General features: G+C 39.3%; 1 protein-coding gene across 1 annotated transcript in view; it reads right to left on the bottom strand.

Annotated features, from left to right (window-relative positions):
• Window positions 1–14,692, bottom strand: part of Abca13 (ATP binding cassette subfamily A member 13) — a 463,272-nt gene that overhangs the window by 429,853 nt on the left and 18,727 nt on the right. Inside the window, 2 exon segments of the mRNA XM_055624041.1 lie at window positions 2,350–2,473; window positions 6,508–6,601. Coding sequence (XP_055480016.1) covers window positions 2,350–2,473; window positions 6,508–6,601 — 218 coding nt within the window.

The raw sequence follows: 14,692 nt of genomic DNA on the forward strand, positions 1-14,692 counted from the left end.
CTTAACCATTAAAAAAAATGCTAATCAAAACTACTTTGAGATTCTGTCACGAAATCAGAATAATTAGCATTAAAAGAAAAAGACAGCAAATGCTGACATGTGTGAGGGAAAAAAAAAGAATTCTCACTCACTATTAGTAGGAGTGTAAGTTGGTATGGCCATTCTGAAAATCAGTGTAGAAGATTCTCAAAAAACAAAACAACAAAAAACACCTCCTATACATAAACCCAAAACATCACTGTATCTATGTTTATTGTTGCTCTGCTCAATCTATCAAGGAAATGGAATAAGCCTAGATGTCTATAAGCAGATGAATGGATAATGAAAATGTGAGTCATATACAGGGTAGAATTTTATTTACACATAAAGAAAATTTAAATCATGAAATTTGTAGAAAAATACATTGATCTGGAAAACATAATAAATGTGCTAACTCAGGCTCTGAAAGAAAAGCATCACATCTTCTCCATCACATGTTTACATTTTTTAATATTTGTGTATTTTTATTGGGGAGGGTGTAGAAAGATGCCAAGAAATTAGAAAGGGTCTCACAGAGGTAGGGAAGAGGCCTTAAGGGAGAGAGGTGGGAAGATAATAAAACCCTCATAAAATTGAAGTGAAAAGGGGAATTGTAGGTTGTGGGAGAGTGCAAACGGGGATGGAGAGACAAGCTATACTAGGAGGTGGAGGAAGTTCAATCAAAAGTAATCGTGTTAAAAAAAATTTAAAAAAAAAGTAATCATGCATGAAAATGTGGTAAGAAAAGCTGTTAACTTTGTAAGCTAATTAAAGAATAAACCAAAATACAACAAAAATATTTCATGCCTAGGCGTCATGGAATACAGATGTAGTCTTAGCATTCACTGTGAGGCAGGGGACTAGTATTTATACAACTTCAAGAGAGTCTCCTGTAATTTTATACACCCATCTCAGAAAAGCAAGCACCTACAAAGGACTCAGTAATAGCATCTTTGCCCTATAACTTCAGGTAGTTACCCAGCCACTAAGATGATATTAGAAGGAGAGAAAAATTGGTCATGAGGGAGGAGATGTGGTAACCAGGCCTAGTGCTTTGGTAAATTAGGCTCCAGAGACAGCCCTTAGACTTTCCACCATTAGGTGTTATTTGTAAGCATTTTGTGTAAGCAATACATCCTTACCAAACACTGGAACTTCATTTTTAGATCTCGTAGTAGCCAGAACTGTGAGGAATCAGTGTGTACTCTTTTTGTGTTTCTGCAAACCTATTATCCAGTTTAGGATATTTTGTTACATAAACAGCGCCACTTATAAATACTGTAGCTGTTATGTCTAAAATTATCTGAAAGCATTCCATTTAAAGTGAAAAGATGGGTGTGGAGAGCTGGCTCAGCAGTTAAGAGCACTTGTTACTCTTACGGAAAACTTGGATTTGTTTCCCAGAACCTACATGGTGGCTTTCAACCATCCGTAAGTTCAGTTCCAAGGGATCCAACACCCTCTTCTGTCCTCTGTTGGCACCAGGTACACACAAAGTGCATATACGTGCATTCAGGCAAAACACACACATAAAATTTAAAAAATCTAAGGTGGAAAGATATAAATATCTTCAGTTTGAACATTCACTTTGTTTAAAAATCTTCATTTTCTTAATTGTTTAATTCAACTGCACAGCCTGCAACCTGACAAATGCAAGACATGATTATCAACTATTCCACCTCAGAAAAGTTCCTAGATCATTTTGGATTCTCCAAGTTAAACCTCTTAGTTTTGAGTTTTGTCACTTGAACCAAGTCCTGCTTTGTCTCTTGATTAGCAATACCAAATAAGGCCATGGGCTATCTCAAGATAGCTCAGTGTTGTGAGAATCTGAGAAGGTAGTGAAGCCGTCGATCATCTTGACAGAGTTAGTGCAAAGCGGAGAGTGATGACGGGCTGCTCTTTTACCTGATCACAACTTGGCACAAGAGCTTGGTCAACTGGTAGCACAGTAAGAACCCCAGCAGGTAGCCCTAAACCACTCATTTCTAACTACACCCAACTGAGAAACTGACTAAGCAAGTAATTCTGAAGTCAGAGTTTGACTACAGGAACTAATTAAGTGCAGATAGATTTTTTTCTCATCAACATTTAATATGCTGTGTCTTGAAGCACAGTGGACATCCGTAGGAGTGATTGCTATGTGAATATGAGCAATAAAACTTAAACTGTTTTTAACTCTGAAATCTGACTTTTTACTGTCCCTGACATATATAGATTACTAAGCATGAATTAAAAGCACATGGCATGATAGAATGGGGGCTTTGGGGTGAGAGGCAGCATATAAAACCATCCTAGGAATTCTGAAAAGGATGTTTGTATTTCTCATACCGGAAATGGTGATCCATGGAACTCTCAAAGCTGATGTTTCTACAACTTGAGCCAGTGTTACAAAGAAGTGCTTGAACAAAAGGGAGAACACCCCGGCTGGGTAGGTCCCGGGCTTGTAAGTAACCTGGACATAAACACAAGGAAGAAGTTAGTCCTGACACCTATTGCCCAAAGTAAGGTGCTATGTGCAATGACACTGCCTCCCTCACAATTGTATGTGATAATATGCTCAGCTTCTGTGTGGGACAGTGGCTTCTTCAGCCAAGACCCCGGAGCACCAGAACCCAGCTTTTCTGTATCCATGTGTCCTTGTGTTTGTTCTTTCTTTATTCCCTTGCTGTTCTGGTTAGGTCAGTTCCTGGAGCCATGGAGTATATAAAAGGGGGTGCCCAGAGTCCTGAACAGTAGACACTGACTGTAAGGGCTTTCACTGATTAGAAAAAGGGAATGCTCTCATGATAAGCATACTAATAAAGTAAAGAAAGAACTATGGGTAATGGAATAAATAGAGGAATGGCATTTTGAGATAGGTGGTTATGTAAGAAGAAGAATCTAGATATAGGCAATTACAGGCTAATAGGTAGAATCTGTAGCTAGACAGTTATGTTAATGTGTAGAATAGAGAGAAAGGCAGTTATATGTTAGTATTTACTTTTGGAACAGGTAAAACTGAAAAACAGGTAGTTTTATGTTGGCGATTTGGATATGGAATAAGGTGAAGATGCTGCAGCTTCATTGGTTCTTGGGCTTTGTTGTGGAAGTGTGCCCTTGGTTTTCAGGGAAGAAGAAAATGAATTTGTCAACTTTAAAAAAATAAATAGAAAAATTGATGAATGAGTACATGACTTAATGATCCAGAAAAAAAAAAAAAGAAAAGAAAAAAACAAGCAGGTGAAGGATACCTTGTGGTGGAGTGCTGGCTACTTGAGCCACTATCAAAAGCTGGGTGAAGGTAAAACTGGTCAAGAGAGAAGCCCACTGGGCCCATGTGTTTTCATCACATGGCTTGGTTATATCCCCCCACAACCATTTATACTGATGAGTTCTGCCATTTTGGAGGGTATTTCTCTAACTACCTGGGGTTCATGGAATCCAACTAATTTATTCAACTAATCAGGGCAAGTTACAGTCCTATAATTTAGACAAGATTTAATTTGTCACATGTATTGCGAATGCATTGGGAAATAATTGAGACCCACCTCCTGGGTGTTGGGACCACAATAATGACAGCATGGATGTGACCCAGTTACATTGGCACATCATAGAAAAGCAAAAAGGCTTATGATCAGATTCTTTCTCCAGCTAATACTGCAAAAGTTCCCCTTGCCTAGCTGAAGCCCTCAACCCCTTTAGCTTGCAAGCTAAGACATCCTTTTGCTTTTGTTAGGCATAGCAACTGGTAGGATCCCTCTTAGCACCCTCGTGGCCTGGTGTCAAGCACCGCATTGAACTGCCCCTGCACTAAGCATAAAGATTCATCCTAAACACCTAAGAAATAAGAAAAAGGGGAGTGTATGGAGTAAGTAAAGTCCTAAGCAAATGTGTATTGCTTGACATGGGCACAGTCGTGGCAAGGACTTCCATGACTCAGCTCCATGGAAGTGGCAACATCTTCCCCACCTGAGGCTCAGATGAATGGCAAAGCCTTCCTCTGATCCATATGTGTATGTTGAAAGGGTCCACCGTAGCTTTCTCCCTGGAGACTACTTCCCTACAACCCTGTTCCTACTGAGATTAGCTGAGCCTGCCTCTTTGTTCATGTGTACATAATGACCACATCTCCATATTTATCTGTGTAATAACACTGTCTCCTCGTTTGACTGTGTATAATAATACCATGTGTTCATCTATATGCAATAATTTATGTCCCGATTCAACTGTATATAACAAACATGCTGCAATTTGAGGGTGATGTGGCTTCTCCATCAGAGAGCCCAGACAGCCCAACCCCAACTTTTCTGCACCTGTGTGTAACATTTCTTCATCTTTTGCTGCCCTTGCTCACAGTTCCAGGACCCAAGCCACGCAAGGACAAAACAGGATATCTACAGATTTAGACTCTGTAACATTATATTATTTACTCTATTATATTATCTACAGGTATAGACTCTATAACATTGTATCATTTACTTTGTTAGTAACTTAAAAGATATCTGAGGAATTGAAAGTATAAAAGAAAAGTATAAAACCCTTTTATACTTTTCACTCTCCCCAGTGTGTACACTCACACTGCCGAATGACATAACTCTCACTGTGTTTAATGAGCTTCCCTTACCATGCAGCAGCCACTCTTCTGTTATATAGTAAAGCCTCTGGCATAGCCCTATGCAAATCAACCATGAGTGGGAAGAATAAAATGAATGTTTTCAAGTTTGAGAAAAAGCTTTCAGATAAAAGTCAACATGAACTCTTAAACATTTACATGAAATTTCTAAATATTATATAGTACAAAAATACTTTACTACTTCAAATAATATCAAAAACCTTTCAGAAACCTGAACTGGGGAGGCAGAAGCAGACAAGTCTCTGGAGTTTGAGGCCAGCTTGGTCTACATAATTGGTTTTAGGGCAACCAGAGCTACATTCATTCAGTCTCATACATACAAACCTAGTCTCAGAAGAAGGAAGAACAAGAGGAGGAAAGAGGAAAAGGAGAGGGGATAAGGGAGAAAATAAAGAAAGAATGAGAAAGAGGGGGAGAAGAAGGGAGAAAGGGAAAAAGGAAGAAATAGGAAAGATATTTCAGGAAAAATACTCCTATAATGAGCCAACTTTAATCAATAAAGTGCTGATGACACATGACCCAACCCTGCCTGACTTTTATATGGACAAAGATAGGGCATGGAGACCATGACAATTACAGGGAAGCTATTGATCTATGTGCTGTGGCTCATAAAATCCAGAGAACAGCTCTCCCCCTGGTGTCTACTTTGGGTCTAGAGAATGATCTCCTTCACCCAAACTTGAAAACCCACTATGCACAGAATTTAGCACAATGTTTTTCACACAGAAGACATTCACTAAATATTTGATAACTCAATGAATAAACAAACAAGAATGAGTGAATGGGTGCATGAAAAAAAATGAATGTGTTTGATGCTTAAGGGAAGGTAAAGTTCTTTGCAAACACAAGACACAAGATCATAGCTAAATCTGGAGCAATACACCAGTAATAAAGGACACGTTTCTCTGAGTGGGTCTGTAACCCTTCTCAGGAACACATCCAGAATGAAGGAAACACCAGTGGGTATTTGGTGGGTTAGGGGTTCAAGTCTCCAAATGTGACTACACTTGTTCTTCTATGGAGTCCCTTATGACACTTTTCTCATTGTATTCTAATAGGTCAGCCTTCTAGAACGTTATTTGAGGGATAGAAGGCCCTAGATACATATTTGTTGAATAAATAAATAAAATGTTAAAATTTTAAAACCCTGAAAAAGGTTTTCAGATAATAGCCTGGCTTTGTCATTTTCTATAACACATAATACCATCCTCAAAAGTACAAATGAGTCATTAGGCCAATTCCCTTCTCAATATGCAAAACCTAAATACTACTGACAACCCATTTCATATAAATTCTAACATCTAATAATCACTTTCTCGTGGGAAGCTGGCAAAGCCAAACAAACTACACATTTCACGTGGCAGAGTCAAAATAAAACAGGTCACCATTTCCCAAGAGGAATGGCTACTAGACTATCAAATCAGACAGATGAAGTGACTTGAATGTCCATGCTTCTGGAGAACTGGAACTTATTTTAAGCTCCTTAGTACATGTCTGTGGTCACAGTCTCTACCTCCAATGTTGCCTTCATGGCCACTACCATGTCATGTTAAAATGAAAGGCCCCTTTACCTCTGCTTCTAGCTCTTTCTAAATGAATAAAGGTTTATGCATCCAAGCCAGATCGATTCAGCTCCAGTAAAGGGATAAATCTATGTGCTAGATCAGTCAAACATCTAATGTCTTTCCTAAGCAGTGAAGAAACCTGAATTACCTTTTCCTGACACGTTCTTCAAGCATATTGCTGTTGTCATAACAGAGCCCTAGTCATCCACCCCACTGAAAATTCGGTGTTGGTAAAGAACACAGAAAAAGGTAGATGTTTTTTTCTTTGAACATTTGTAATCTAAAAATTGTCTTCAAAAGCAAACTTACAACTTTCTCTGTGTCTGGGAGGTTCTTGAAATCGAAGCACTGTCAGAATCATGAACAGGATGCACGGCCAGAAGAATTCTGCTAGAGAGAGGACCTGAAAAACAAAAGATAAAATGTTTCCCAGGCACTGTAATATTCCTTCCACTTGAAGGATGGTGGGCAGGCAGACCAGGCTACTTCCACAGAAAGTCACTGTTGCCTGTGTCTAGGTTGTGAGCATGCTATGTCAGAAACAGAGGTAAACACGATGTCAGGACATACTGGACAACAACAAATTCACAAGGTACAGTGGTTTCATTGGCAACAACATACCAAGAAATTTCACTCTCCGTGGTAGCTGGCCAAGGCAAGCACAGGTTCTTTTATTCCAATCTACATTACCAAAATTAACATTTGATCATATATTACACATCATACAGGAAATACACCTCTACATGTACTACAGAATGGCTACAGAAGAGTTATAAGTCCCAACAGAGTTCAAAGAATTTCAAAGAGGCTTGAGGCAGAATCTGATAGGGATGTGAAAAGTCTTCATGGGGACTAGCATAAGGAATGAGGTAAGGGTGGGGTGTTTGTGCCTGAGATCAATCATTGCAGCTTCCTCCTTAGAGGTAGACTGCAGGGTCATATTTGAGCTACAAGAGTGCAAGGGTACAGGTCATTAGAGGCTATAGAAGTGAGTGGCAAGACTGGGTCCAGGTAGATGAGCCAGTTACCAGATGAACAGCAACTCTAGCAGGACACATGAACATCAAGAATTGAAATATGCTGAAGACCCTAGGACAACTGGGTGTTCTCTGCCTATTGTTCTCTTGACAGGAATACCATCTGAACATAGGTGGTCAGATTTGACAGGTTCGTAGCACTGTCATTGCTTATGTGCCCTCCTCCTTACAGGGTCCAGGTAAGGGAGTTGCATACTTTCTTCAGTCTGGTCTATCTAGAAAGTTCACAGGTCCGGTATTCCTGATACAGTTTTATTGCGTTCTACTTAAACTCTTAAAACGTTGATTTTCTTTTTGACAATTTTATAGTATGGCATATTTCTGCGTTTAGAAACAGTTTTCTATCAGATGGTGCCTTGTAGATGGCAAGAACAGATGTTCTCTATGTCTATGGCAAGTTGCAGAGTCAGCCCACCTCTGCATTGTACTCTGAGTCTCTCAGGGTAGGGCACAGACCAATGAGCCACTTTCACATAACACAAACAACTGAAGGCCTGGTACTGCCTGATCTCAAAACTCTTTCTCCAGGACCTAGGCTCTGTTGGGGCAGGATCTGAAAGAAGCCCCAGGTTGCAGGCCCCACATGAGCCTGGATCCTGGAGCCCTAGCTCATGTCCTTGAAATCTAAGTATGCGATGTCACCTCATCATCTTTCTTTTTTCTTTTCTTTTCTTTTTTTTTTATACTTTCTTTGGAACTTTTATTTGAAATTAATGTATTACCTTACTCATTGTATTTTACTCATACTTGATTTTCCATAGTTCCTTCTTTATTTTTTTTTTGCTTTTTTTTATTAATTACAGTTTATTCACTTTGTATCCCCCCGTCCTTCCCTCTCTCCTCCCCTCCCAATCCTACCCTCCCTCTTCCCCAACTATGTCCCTCTCCCAGTCCACTGAAAGGGAGGCCTTCCTCTCCTTCCCTCTGATGCTAGTCTATCAGGTCTCATCAAGAGTAGCTGCATTGTCTTCTTCTGTGACCTGGTAAGGCTGCTTCCCCCCTTGGGGGGAGGTGATCAAAGAGCAGGCCAATCAGTTCATGTCAGAGACAGTCCCTGTCCCCATTACTATGGAGGCCACTTGGATACTGAACTGCCATAGGCTACCTCTGTACAGGGGTTCCAGGCCATCTCCATGAGTAGTCTACCACAGAGGGCCTCTGAAAGGCTCTACTCTGCAGGGTATCGAGGCAGATGTTGAGACTCATAGCCAAACTTTGGGCGGAGTACAGGGAATCTTATGAAAGAAGGGGGAGATAGTAAGACCTGGAGAAGACAGGAGCTCCACAAGGACAGTGACAGATCCTTCTTTCTTACCATCTTTCTTACCTGTCCTGGATTCTGTTCCTTTTCATCTCCAATATATTTTTTTTTAATTTCAGAACTGTCATTAAAGAAGTTAAAGAACTAAAAACTTCATCCTTGTTCCCTGTGCTCCAGCAAATCAAATCAACTGTTCATTTTTCTCATGTTATCAACATTCCTTCAGGAAGTAGTAGGGCTACCTTCCCTGGCCCCATCAGAGAATCCCACTCTCATCTTGTTCATTATACAGTACTCACCTAAGTGAATACACACAGGCCACAGACCCATGCTTCTAAACGTCAATATTTTTTATATTAAAATAACTTGTCCTTTGAATTGCTTTGGGTAAACTGGAATAAACTCCTCAACCTAAGATTACTATAGTCAACTCTTTTGATACTCTAAAAAACTGCCCAGACTATTTCAGGAATATGAAAGCCTGAACTATCTTTTGAGAGCCAGGACTTGAACCCAGGACCTCATTACTTGCTAGGCAAATTGTTACCTAAGCCATATACAACCTTACCCTTGAATTTTTAAAACTGAAGGGAATGAACTGACAATAGAATTAGGAATTGACATGAGAAAGAGATACAACCTTTAAGCCAATGTTATTATAATAATCTTTGTTGATTTCAGTCCATCTCACCTTTCAAATATATGACATGGATAAGACAGTGGATAAATTCATACCAAAAACTGCCTAAAACTCAGCAAGTTGAAGTCTTCAGTCAGACACTGAAGACCATTTCCTTCGGCTTCAGATTCTAAGTTCTAATGCTTGAACTGAAGTGAACTTCTGATCTCTTTGGCTTCTTTGTTTTTCAACCTGCCATTACCATCTCCCTCCTACTGTATGCTGGTCAGTGACATGCAGAGAGCAAATCTCAGTGTAACTAGGTGAGTTCACTCCCTGAAACCAGCAAGAAAAATACAGGTGTATGAGCATCTGAATCCCCGGTGTAATTACAGAAATGAAATCACCCTTTGAAATAGATTTTAAGGAAGTGTTTCTTGAGCTGGGAGGCAAATGACAAAAAGCTTCTGGCAGCCTTCTGTAACTCAATAGCTCGGAAAAAGAGAAAAAGAGCTGTATAGGCGAGCCTCAGGCTGAAGCACTTACAGCTAATAGAGAGAGAAAGATCCAGAGCACAGGCAGGAGCCTCCAGGACTGTGAACCTGACCGAAGTGAGAGAGGCTTATGTATGGAAAAGTCACCATGAAGCTGTTAATGTGTACCAGTTACTAATAGTATGTTCTAATGGACACTAATGCTTGCTGATACTTGCAATTAAAAATGGCAACCAAAAGAACATGTAAGAGCCTGCAATTCATAGCACCATTCTGGCCAATGTATATATCAATAGAACAACTTACTGCATGTAGGAAAGTTGGGTAAAATTCTTTATTTATGTATAGATATAAATATGCAACATAAAATGTACCTCATATTTAACACGCAACTAAGAAAAGGCAACTTTTTTATTTTTCATAATATTTTTATTGATTATTTGGGATTTTCACATCATGAACTCCGATCACACTCACTTTCTATTCCTCCTAGGTCTACTCTCACCCTTGTGACCTCCCCTCCCCCAAAAAAAGGAGAAAAAGGAAAAGAAATATGGCACAAGGTGGCTAGCTTTTTAAAACAAAGTTATGAAGAAGAAATAAAACAAGTCGATAGTTGATATTATCAAAGTAAATACAGAAATGGGTATGAAATTTCAAAAGTAAACTGGAACACGATCATTGTCCCAATGGGTAAGTGACCATAGGTTTCTTAATTCACTTAAACATACATGTATAAGCATATTACATAAATATAACTAATGCTTCCAGAGACAATTTTTCATATCAACATTGAGGGATCTTAGGATTTTTGTTTGTTTGTTTGGGTTTTTTGGGTTTTTTTTAGACTAGTTAATACTCTAATGTCAAATAATGTTAAATAACCAATCAGCTTCCTATGGAGACGTGCCTGACTTTCTGCTCAATGACCATGCTACCATGGGTTTTCATACTTCTCTGGCTGACTTGTGAGAAACATGGTACGTTCAATCCCTGAGCCAACGTCCCTTTGAACTTTATTCTGGGTTTGAGTCTTGGTAGATAAAATTGTAACTGTCTCATTGAGAATGAAGCATGATCATCACTCAGTCCTGTCATAGCCCCACAGCACACAAGATTAACGCCTTGATTTTTGTGGTTTTCTAGGAGTGTTTGGGATTACATCCAGGGCCTCTGGCATACTAGACAAGCACTTCAACCTTGAAAAACAGCTCTAGCACCAGCTTTTAAGTTCTGTCGTAATTTTATCAGTTGATATGCAAAATCAATTCCTTTTACTTAGTAGCATGAAAAATGTGTTTAACCACTTAATTCCTTGTCCATTAATTCTGTTCTTTCAGGTGCCCATTTCTTTATTAAATCACTTTTAACTACCTTGAAAATCATCACTTTCTGGTTTTTAATTAAAGAATTTAACCCTCTCTTGGCCTTGGAGAGGTGCTTATATTTTATCTCTATTTCATTTACCATTTTTGTTTTGCTTTTTGTTTGAGATAGGATCACATATAGCCCAGACTTGCCTCAAACTCACTATGTATTTGAGGCTAGCCCTGAACTGTTGGCTTCTTGACTCTACCTGGGTGCTGAGGTTATAGGTATACCCATCTTACTTGCTTTTTTGTTATTTAAATCTTTCATGCAGACAACTTATCAATTACGTTTATCAATTATCTTTACTCTCTTTCCTAGATGCAAAGAAAGCAAAATTTAAGGAGTTTTGACAAATTAGCTCTATCAGCCATGACTACAAATATTATCAATATAGTCTTAAACCAATGGCAAATTTCTAGTTGCTAATGAAAATTACTGCAACTATTATAATTCTACATCCCCTTGAAAAGATCCTTCAAAGATTTTAAAATTCAAAAGGAAATCCAATTAAGCCTAAAAGAATACTACTTTGGGGATTTTTTTAATTTACAAGTTGGTCAACTGCCCTTTTGAAAAGTGCAAGAAGGAAGAACTTTCTATTGTTCTGAATCTGAAACTAACCCCAGGAATGTATCCACAGGGACACTGAATTTTGCTGTGTCACTGGCCACTGTGCACCTGTGAATTGCCTCCTTTCATGAGACTGTTTCTCTGCAGGGGTCAAAATCTGCCCTTCTCATCACATTTTTATGATTTTCTTCTCATGTGTCATTATCCCAGAATCTCGCTTGGCATTTTAATCATACTCCTGCTAATGGGAATGCCTGTAGGACTCTTCTCCCTTCCAGGCTTCAGGCTCTCACTTCTAAACCCTATGATCTGCTCTAAGTGAAAAAGCCCATCAGTGTCCAAAAGCACCAGGTGAGACCTGCCACAGGCTCTGCTCTCAAGAAAAATAATCAATCATCCGTTGAACCTATTAATGCTTGAAAAGTCATGGGTCACTTTTCCAAGCAACCACAAAGCCATCTGCTCTTTTAGCAGAGTCCCAGGAGGCTGTTCCCACCAGAAGAGAGTGAAGAGAACATCTGACTTTCACAGCCCTTCTCTGTGACCTTCACGGGCGTGGGGGTCCCTGTCTTACTCCCTATTCCTGTCACATCCCACCCCAAGCAAGAACAGAGATTTTTCTTTTGTTCTCAGCACAGCTCAGATAAGAATTCAAAAAACCATAGCAGTCTGAACATACATAAGGGATGTGTGCAAGAAATACAGTGAACGTTTCTTCCTTCAGAAAAAGTAAAGATGAGGGCAGAAAGGAAAAGTTGGAGCAGTGGTTCTCAACCTATGGGTCATGACCCATTTAGGAGGGTCACATATGTTATCTATCAGATATTTACATTGCAATTCATAACAATAGCAAAATTATAGTTATGAAGTAGTAATGAAATAATTTTATGGTTTCAGGTCACCACAACATAAGGAACTGTATTAAAGGATCACAGAATTAAGGAGGTTGAGAACCACAGTGTTAGAGGAAACAGGGCAAAATTCGTCAGTCTAATTCCCAAAATAAAAACACATGAACAAACACCTATGAAATGATTAGTCCCAGCCCAGTCCATAGTCTCCAAAGCCATCATGACATATGTTCAGTATCTCCACAGCACCTACACTGATGAAGGGAAACACACCAAAGGTGTCTCCTTATCCCTTCCTCTGACAGAGCACTAGGGAAAACTGCTGTAGGGACTAATCTAGTGAAACTAAATGAGCATAAGCAGCAAGGATTGGCTGTCACAGAAGCCCCTAAGGCTGCCCAAAAAAAGACAAAAGAATGAGCTGGGATAGGGCTCAGTAAGAGAGTTCTTGGCACTTGGCCCTAAGTCTGATCCCCAGCAGAACACACAACAATAACAACAACAAATATACTAGTGAATCAAATCGAAAGTTAGTCAGAAATTTCCTCAAATGAATGGAATGAATATAGTATAAAATATTTAACAAAAAAAGGCATCTGAAAGACTCTACCTAGCAGTGTTTCAAAGCAGACACTAAGACTCATAACCAAACCCTCGGCAGAGTGCAGGGAATCATATGAAAGAAGGGAAGTTAGTATGATATGGAAAGGATAGGAGCTCTACAAGGACCAAATATATCTGGGCACAGGGTCTTCTCTGAGACTGACACTCAACCAAGGACCATCTATGGATATAACCTAGAACTTCTGCTCGGATGTGGCCCGTGGTAGCTCAGTAACCAAGTAGTTCTCCAAAGTAAGAGGAACACAGACTATTTCTAACAGGATCTCAAGGGCAGGCTGTTTGACCCCCCCTCCCCCCAGGGGAGGAGCAGTCTGTTAGGCTACAGAGGAGGACTTTGCAGCCAGCCCTGAAGGTACCTGAAAAAACAGGGTCAAATGAAAGGGGAGGAGGTCCTCCCCTATCAGTGGACTTGGAAAGGGTCAGGGAGGAGACCAGGGAGGGAGTGCGGGGTTAGGGAGGGAATGAGGGAGCGGGATACAGCTGGGACACAGAGTTAACAAAATGTAACTAAAAAGAAAAATAAAATTAAAAAAAATAGAAAAGATAATGGGAAGGAATTGAGGGGTTCATATAAATTCATGAACACTAAAAAAAAAAAAATTAACAGAAACTCACAGGAGAATCTAGAGCTCAATTAATGTTATAAAGATTGCCTTTCATCTCAGATCCATCTTCTTCTCTACAACACCCCTCTTCAAAAAATAGAAAGGAGATACAGCATGTAACTAGGGGCCCAATATAAAAGAAAACCAAACAAAAAAGCATTTAAAAAAGAAAAGCATTGAAAAGCATTGAGAACAAATACAGTGCTCTGGCTAAGCTGCCAAAGTGTGAGCCACATTCCTTAGAAACCATCAGCTATCTAAACATAATGGTGAGAAACAGACAAGCCAAACACAGGCCAAAGAAAGCCAGGGAGCATAATATGAAAGGAAATAAATAGAAGAGTTGTGAGCACTTCATAAAGAAGAGTGACTTCATAAAAACAAGACCTTTAAAAGATGACAAAGTGAAAGCTTGTGGAGCTAAAGGAGAGAGGGGGGGAGAAGAAAATAAATTGTGCACAACTGACTTAAAAACCACAAAAATAGACACTGGTTACACATGAATTCTTAAACACATAAAGTCAGAGGTAACAATAGTGATCTTTTAAAGTATTTTAAAGGTAAAAACATTAAAACAGAAATAAGTAAAGACTACGCAATACAAGAATTTAGCATCTCTGAGGGGAAGAATTCAAAAAAGGGAACCCAAAAATGTTCAATCTGAAGATTAAAAGAGCAATTTTGTGCTGTGTTTCAGAAAATTAACCAGTCTTGAACTGTGCCTAGTGAAATTCAGGCTATTCATCAAAGATAAGGGAAGAACTAAAAGAAGAAAAGTACAGGGCATGTGTTTTCTCCTGTGTGCATGTGTGTGCGTGTACGCGCATGCTCTTTCAGTAATTACAGAATACAGATAATACAGAGACCATGAGCAGTAAAGGGTAAACACTTGACAGTGAAATCCAACATGAAGATGGCATGAAACTTATAATCCAGTAATATCATTTCTGTTTTCAGTGCTGCTGGCTGGAAGCAGCTGAGCAGTGCAAGTAAGATCCCAGTTCCAAAAGAACTGCAGGTTTTTTTTTTCAAGAGAAAAGGCAGAAAATGTGATATTTTAAA

This window comes from Psammomys obesus, unplaced genomic scaffold, assembly GCF_907164565.1.
Source record: "Psammomys obesus unplaced genomic scaffold, mPsaObe1.curated_primary_1811, whole genome shotgun sequence".
In the NCBI taxonomy this organism is placed as follows: Eukaryota; Metazoa; Chordata; class Mammalia; order Rodentia; family Muridae; genus Psammomys; species Psammomys obesus.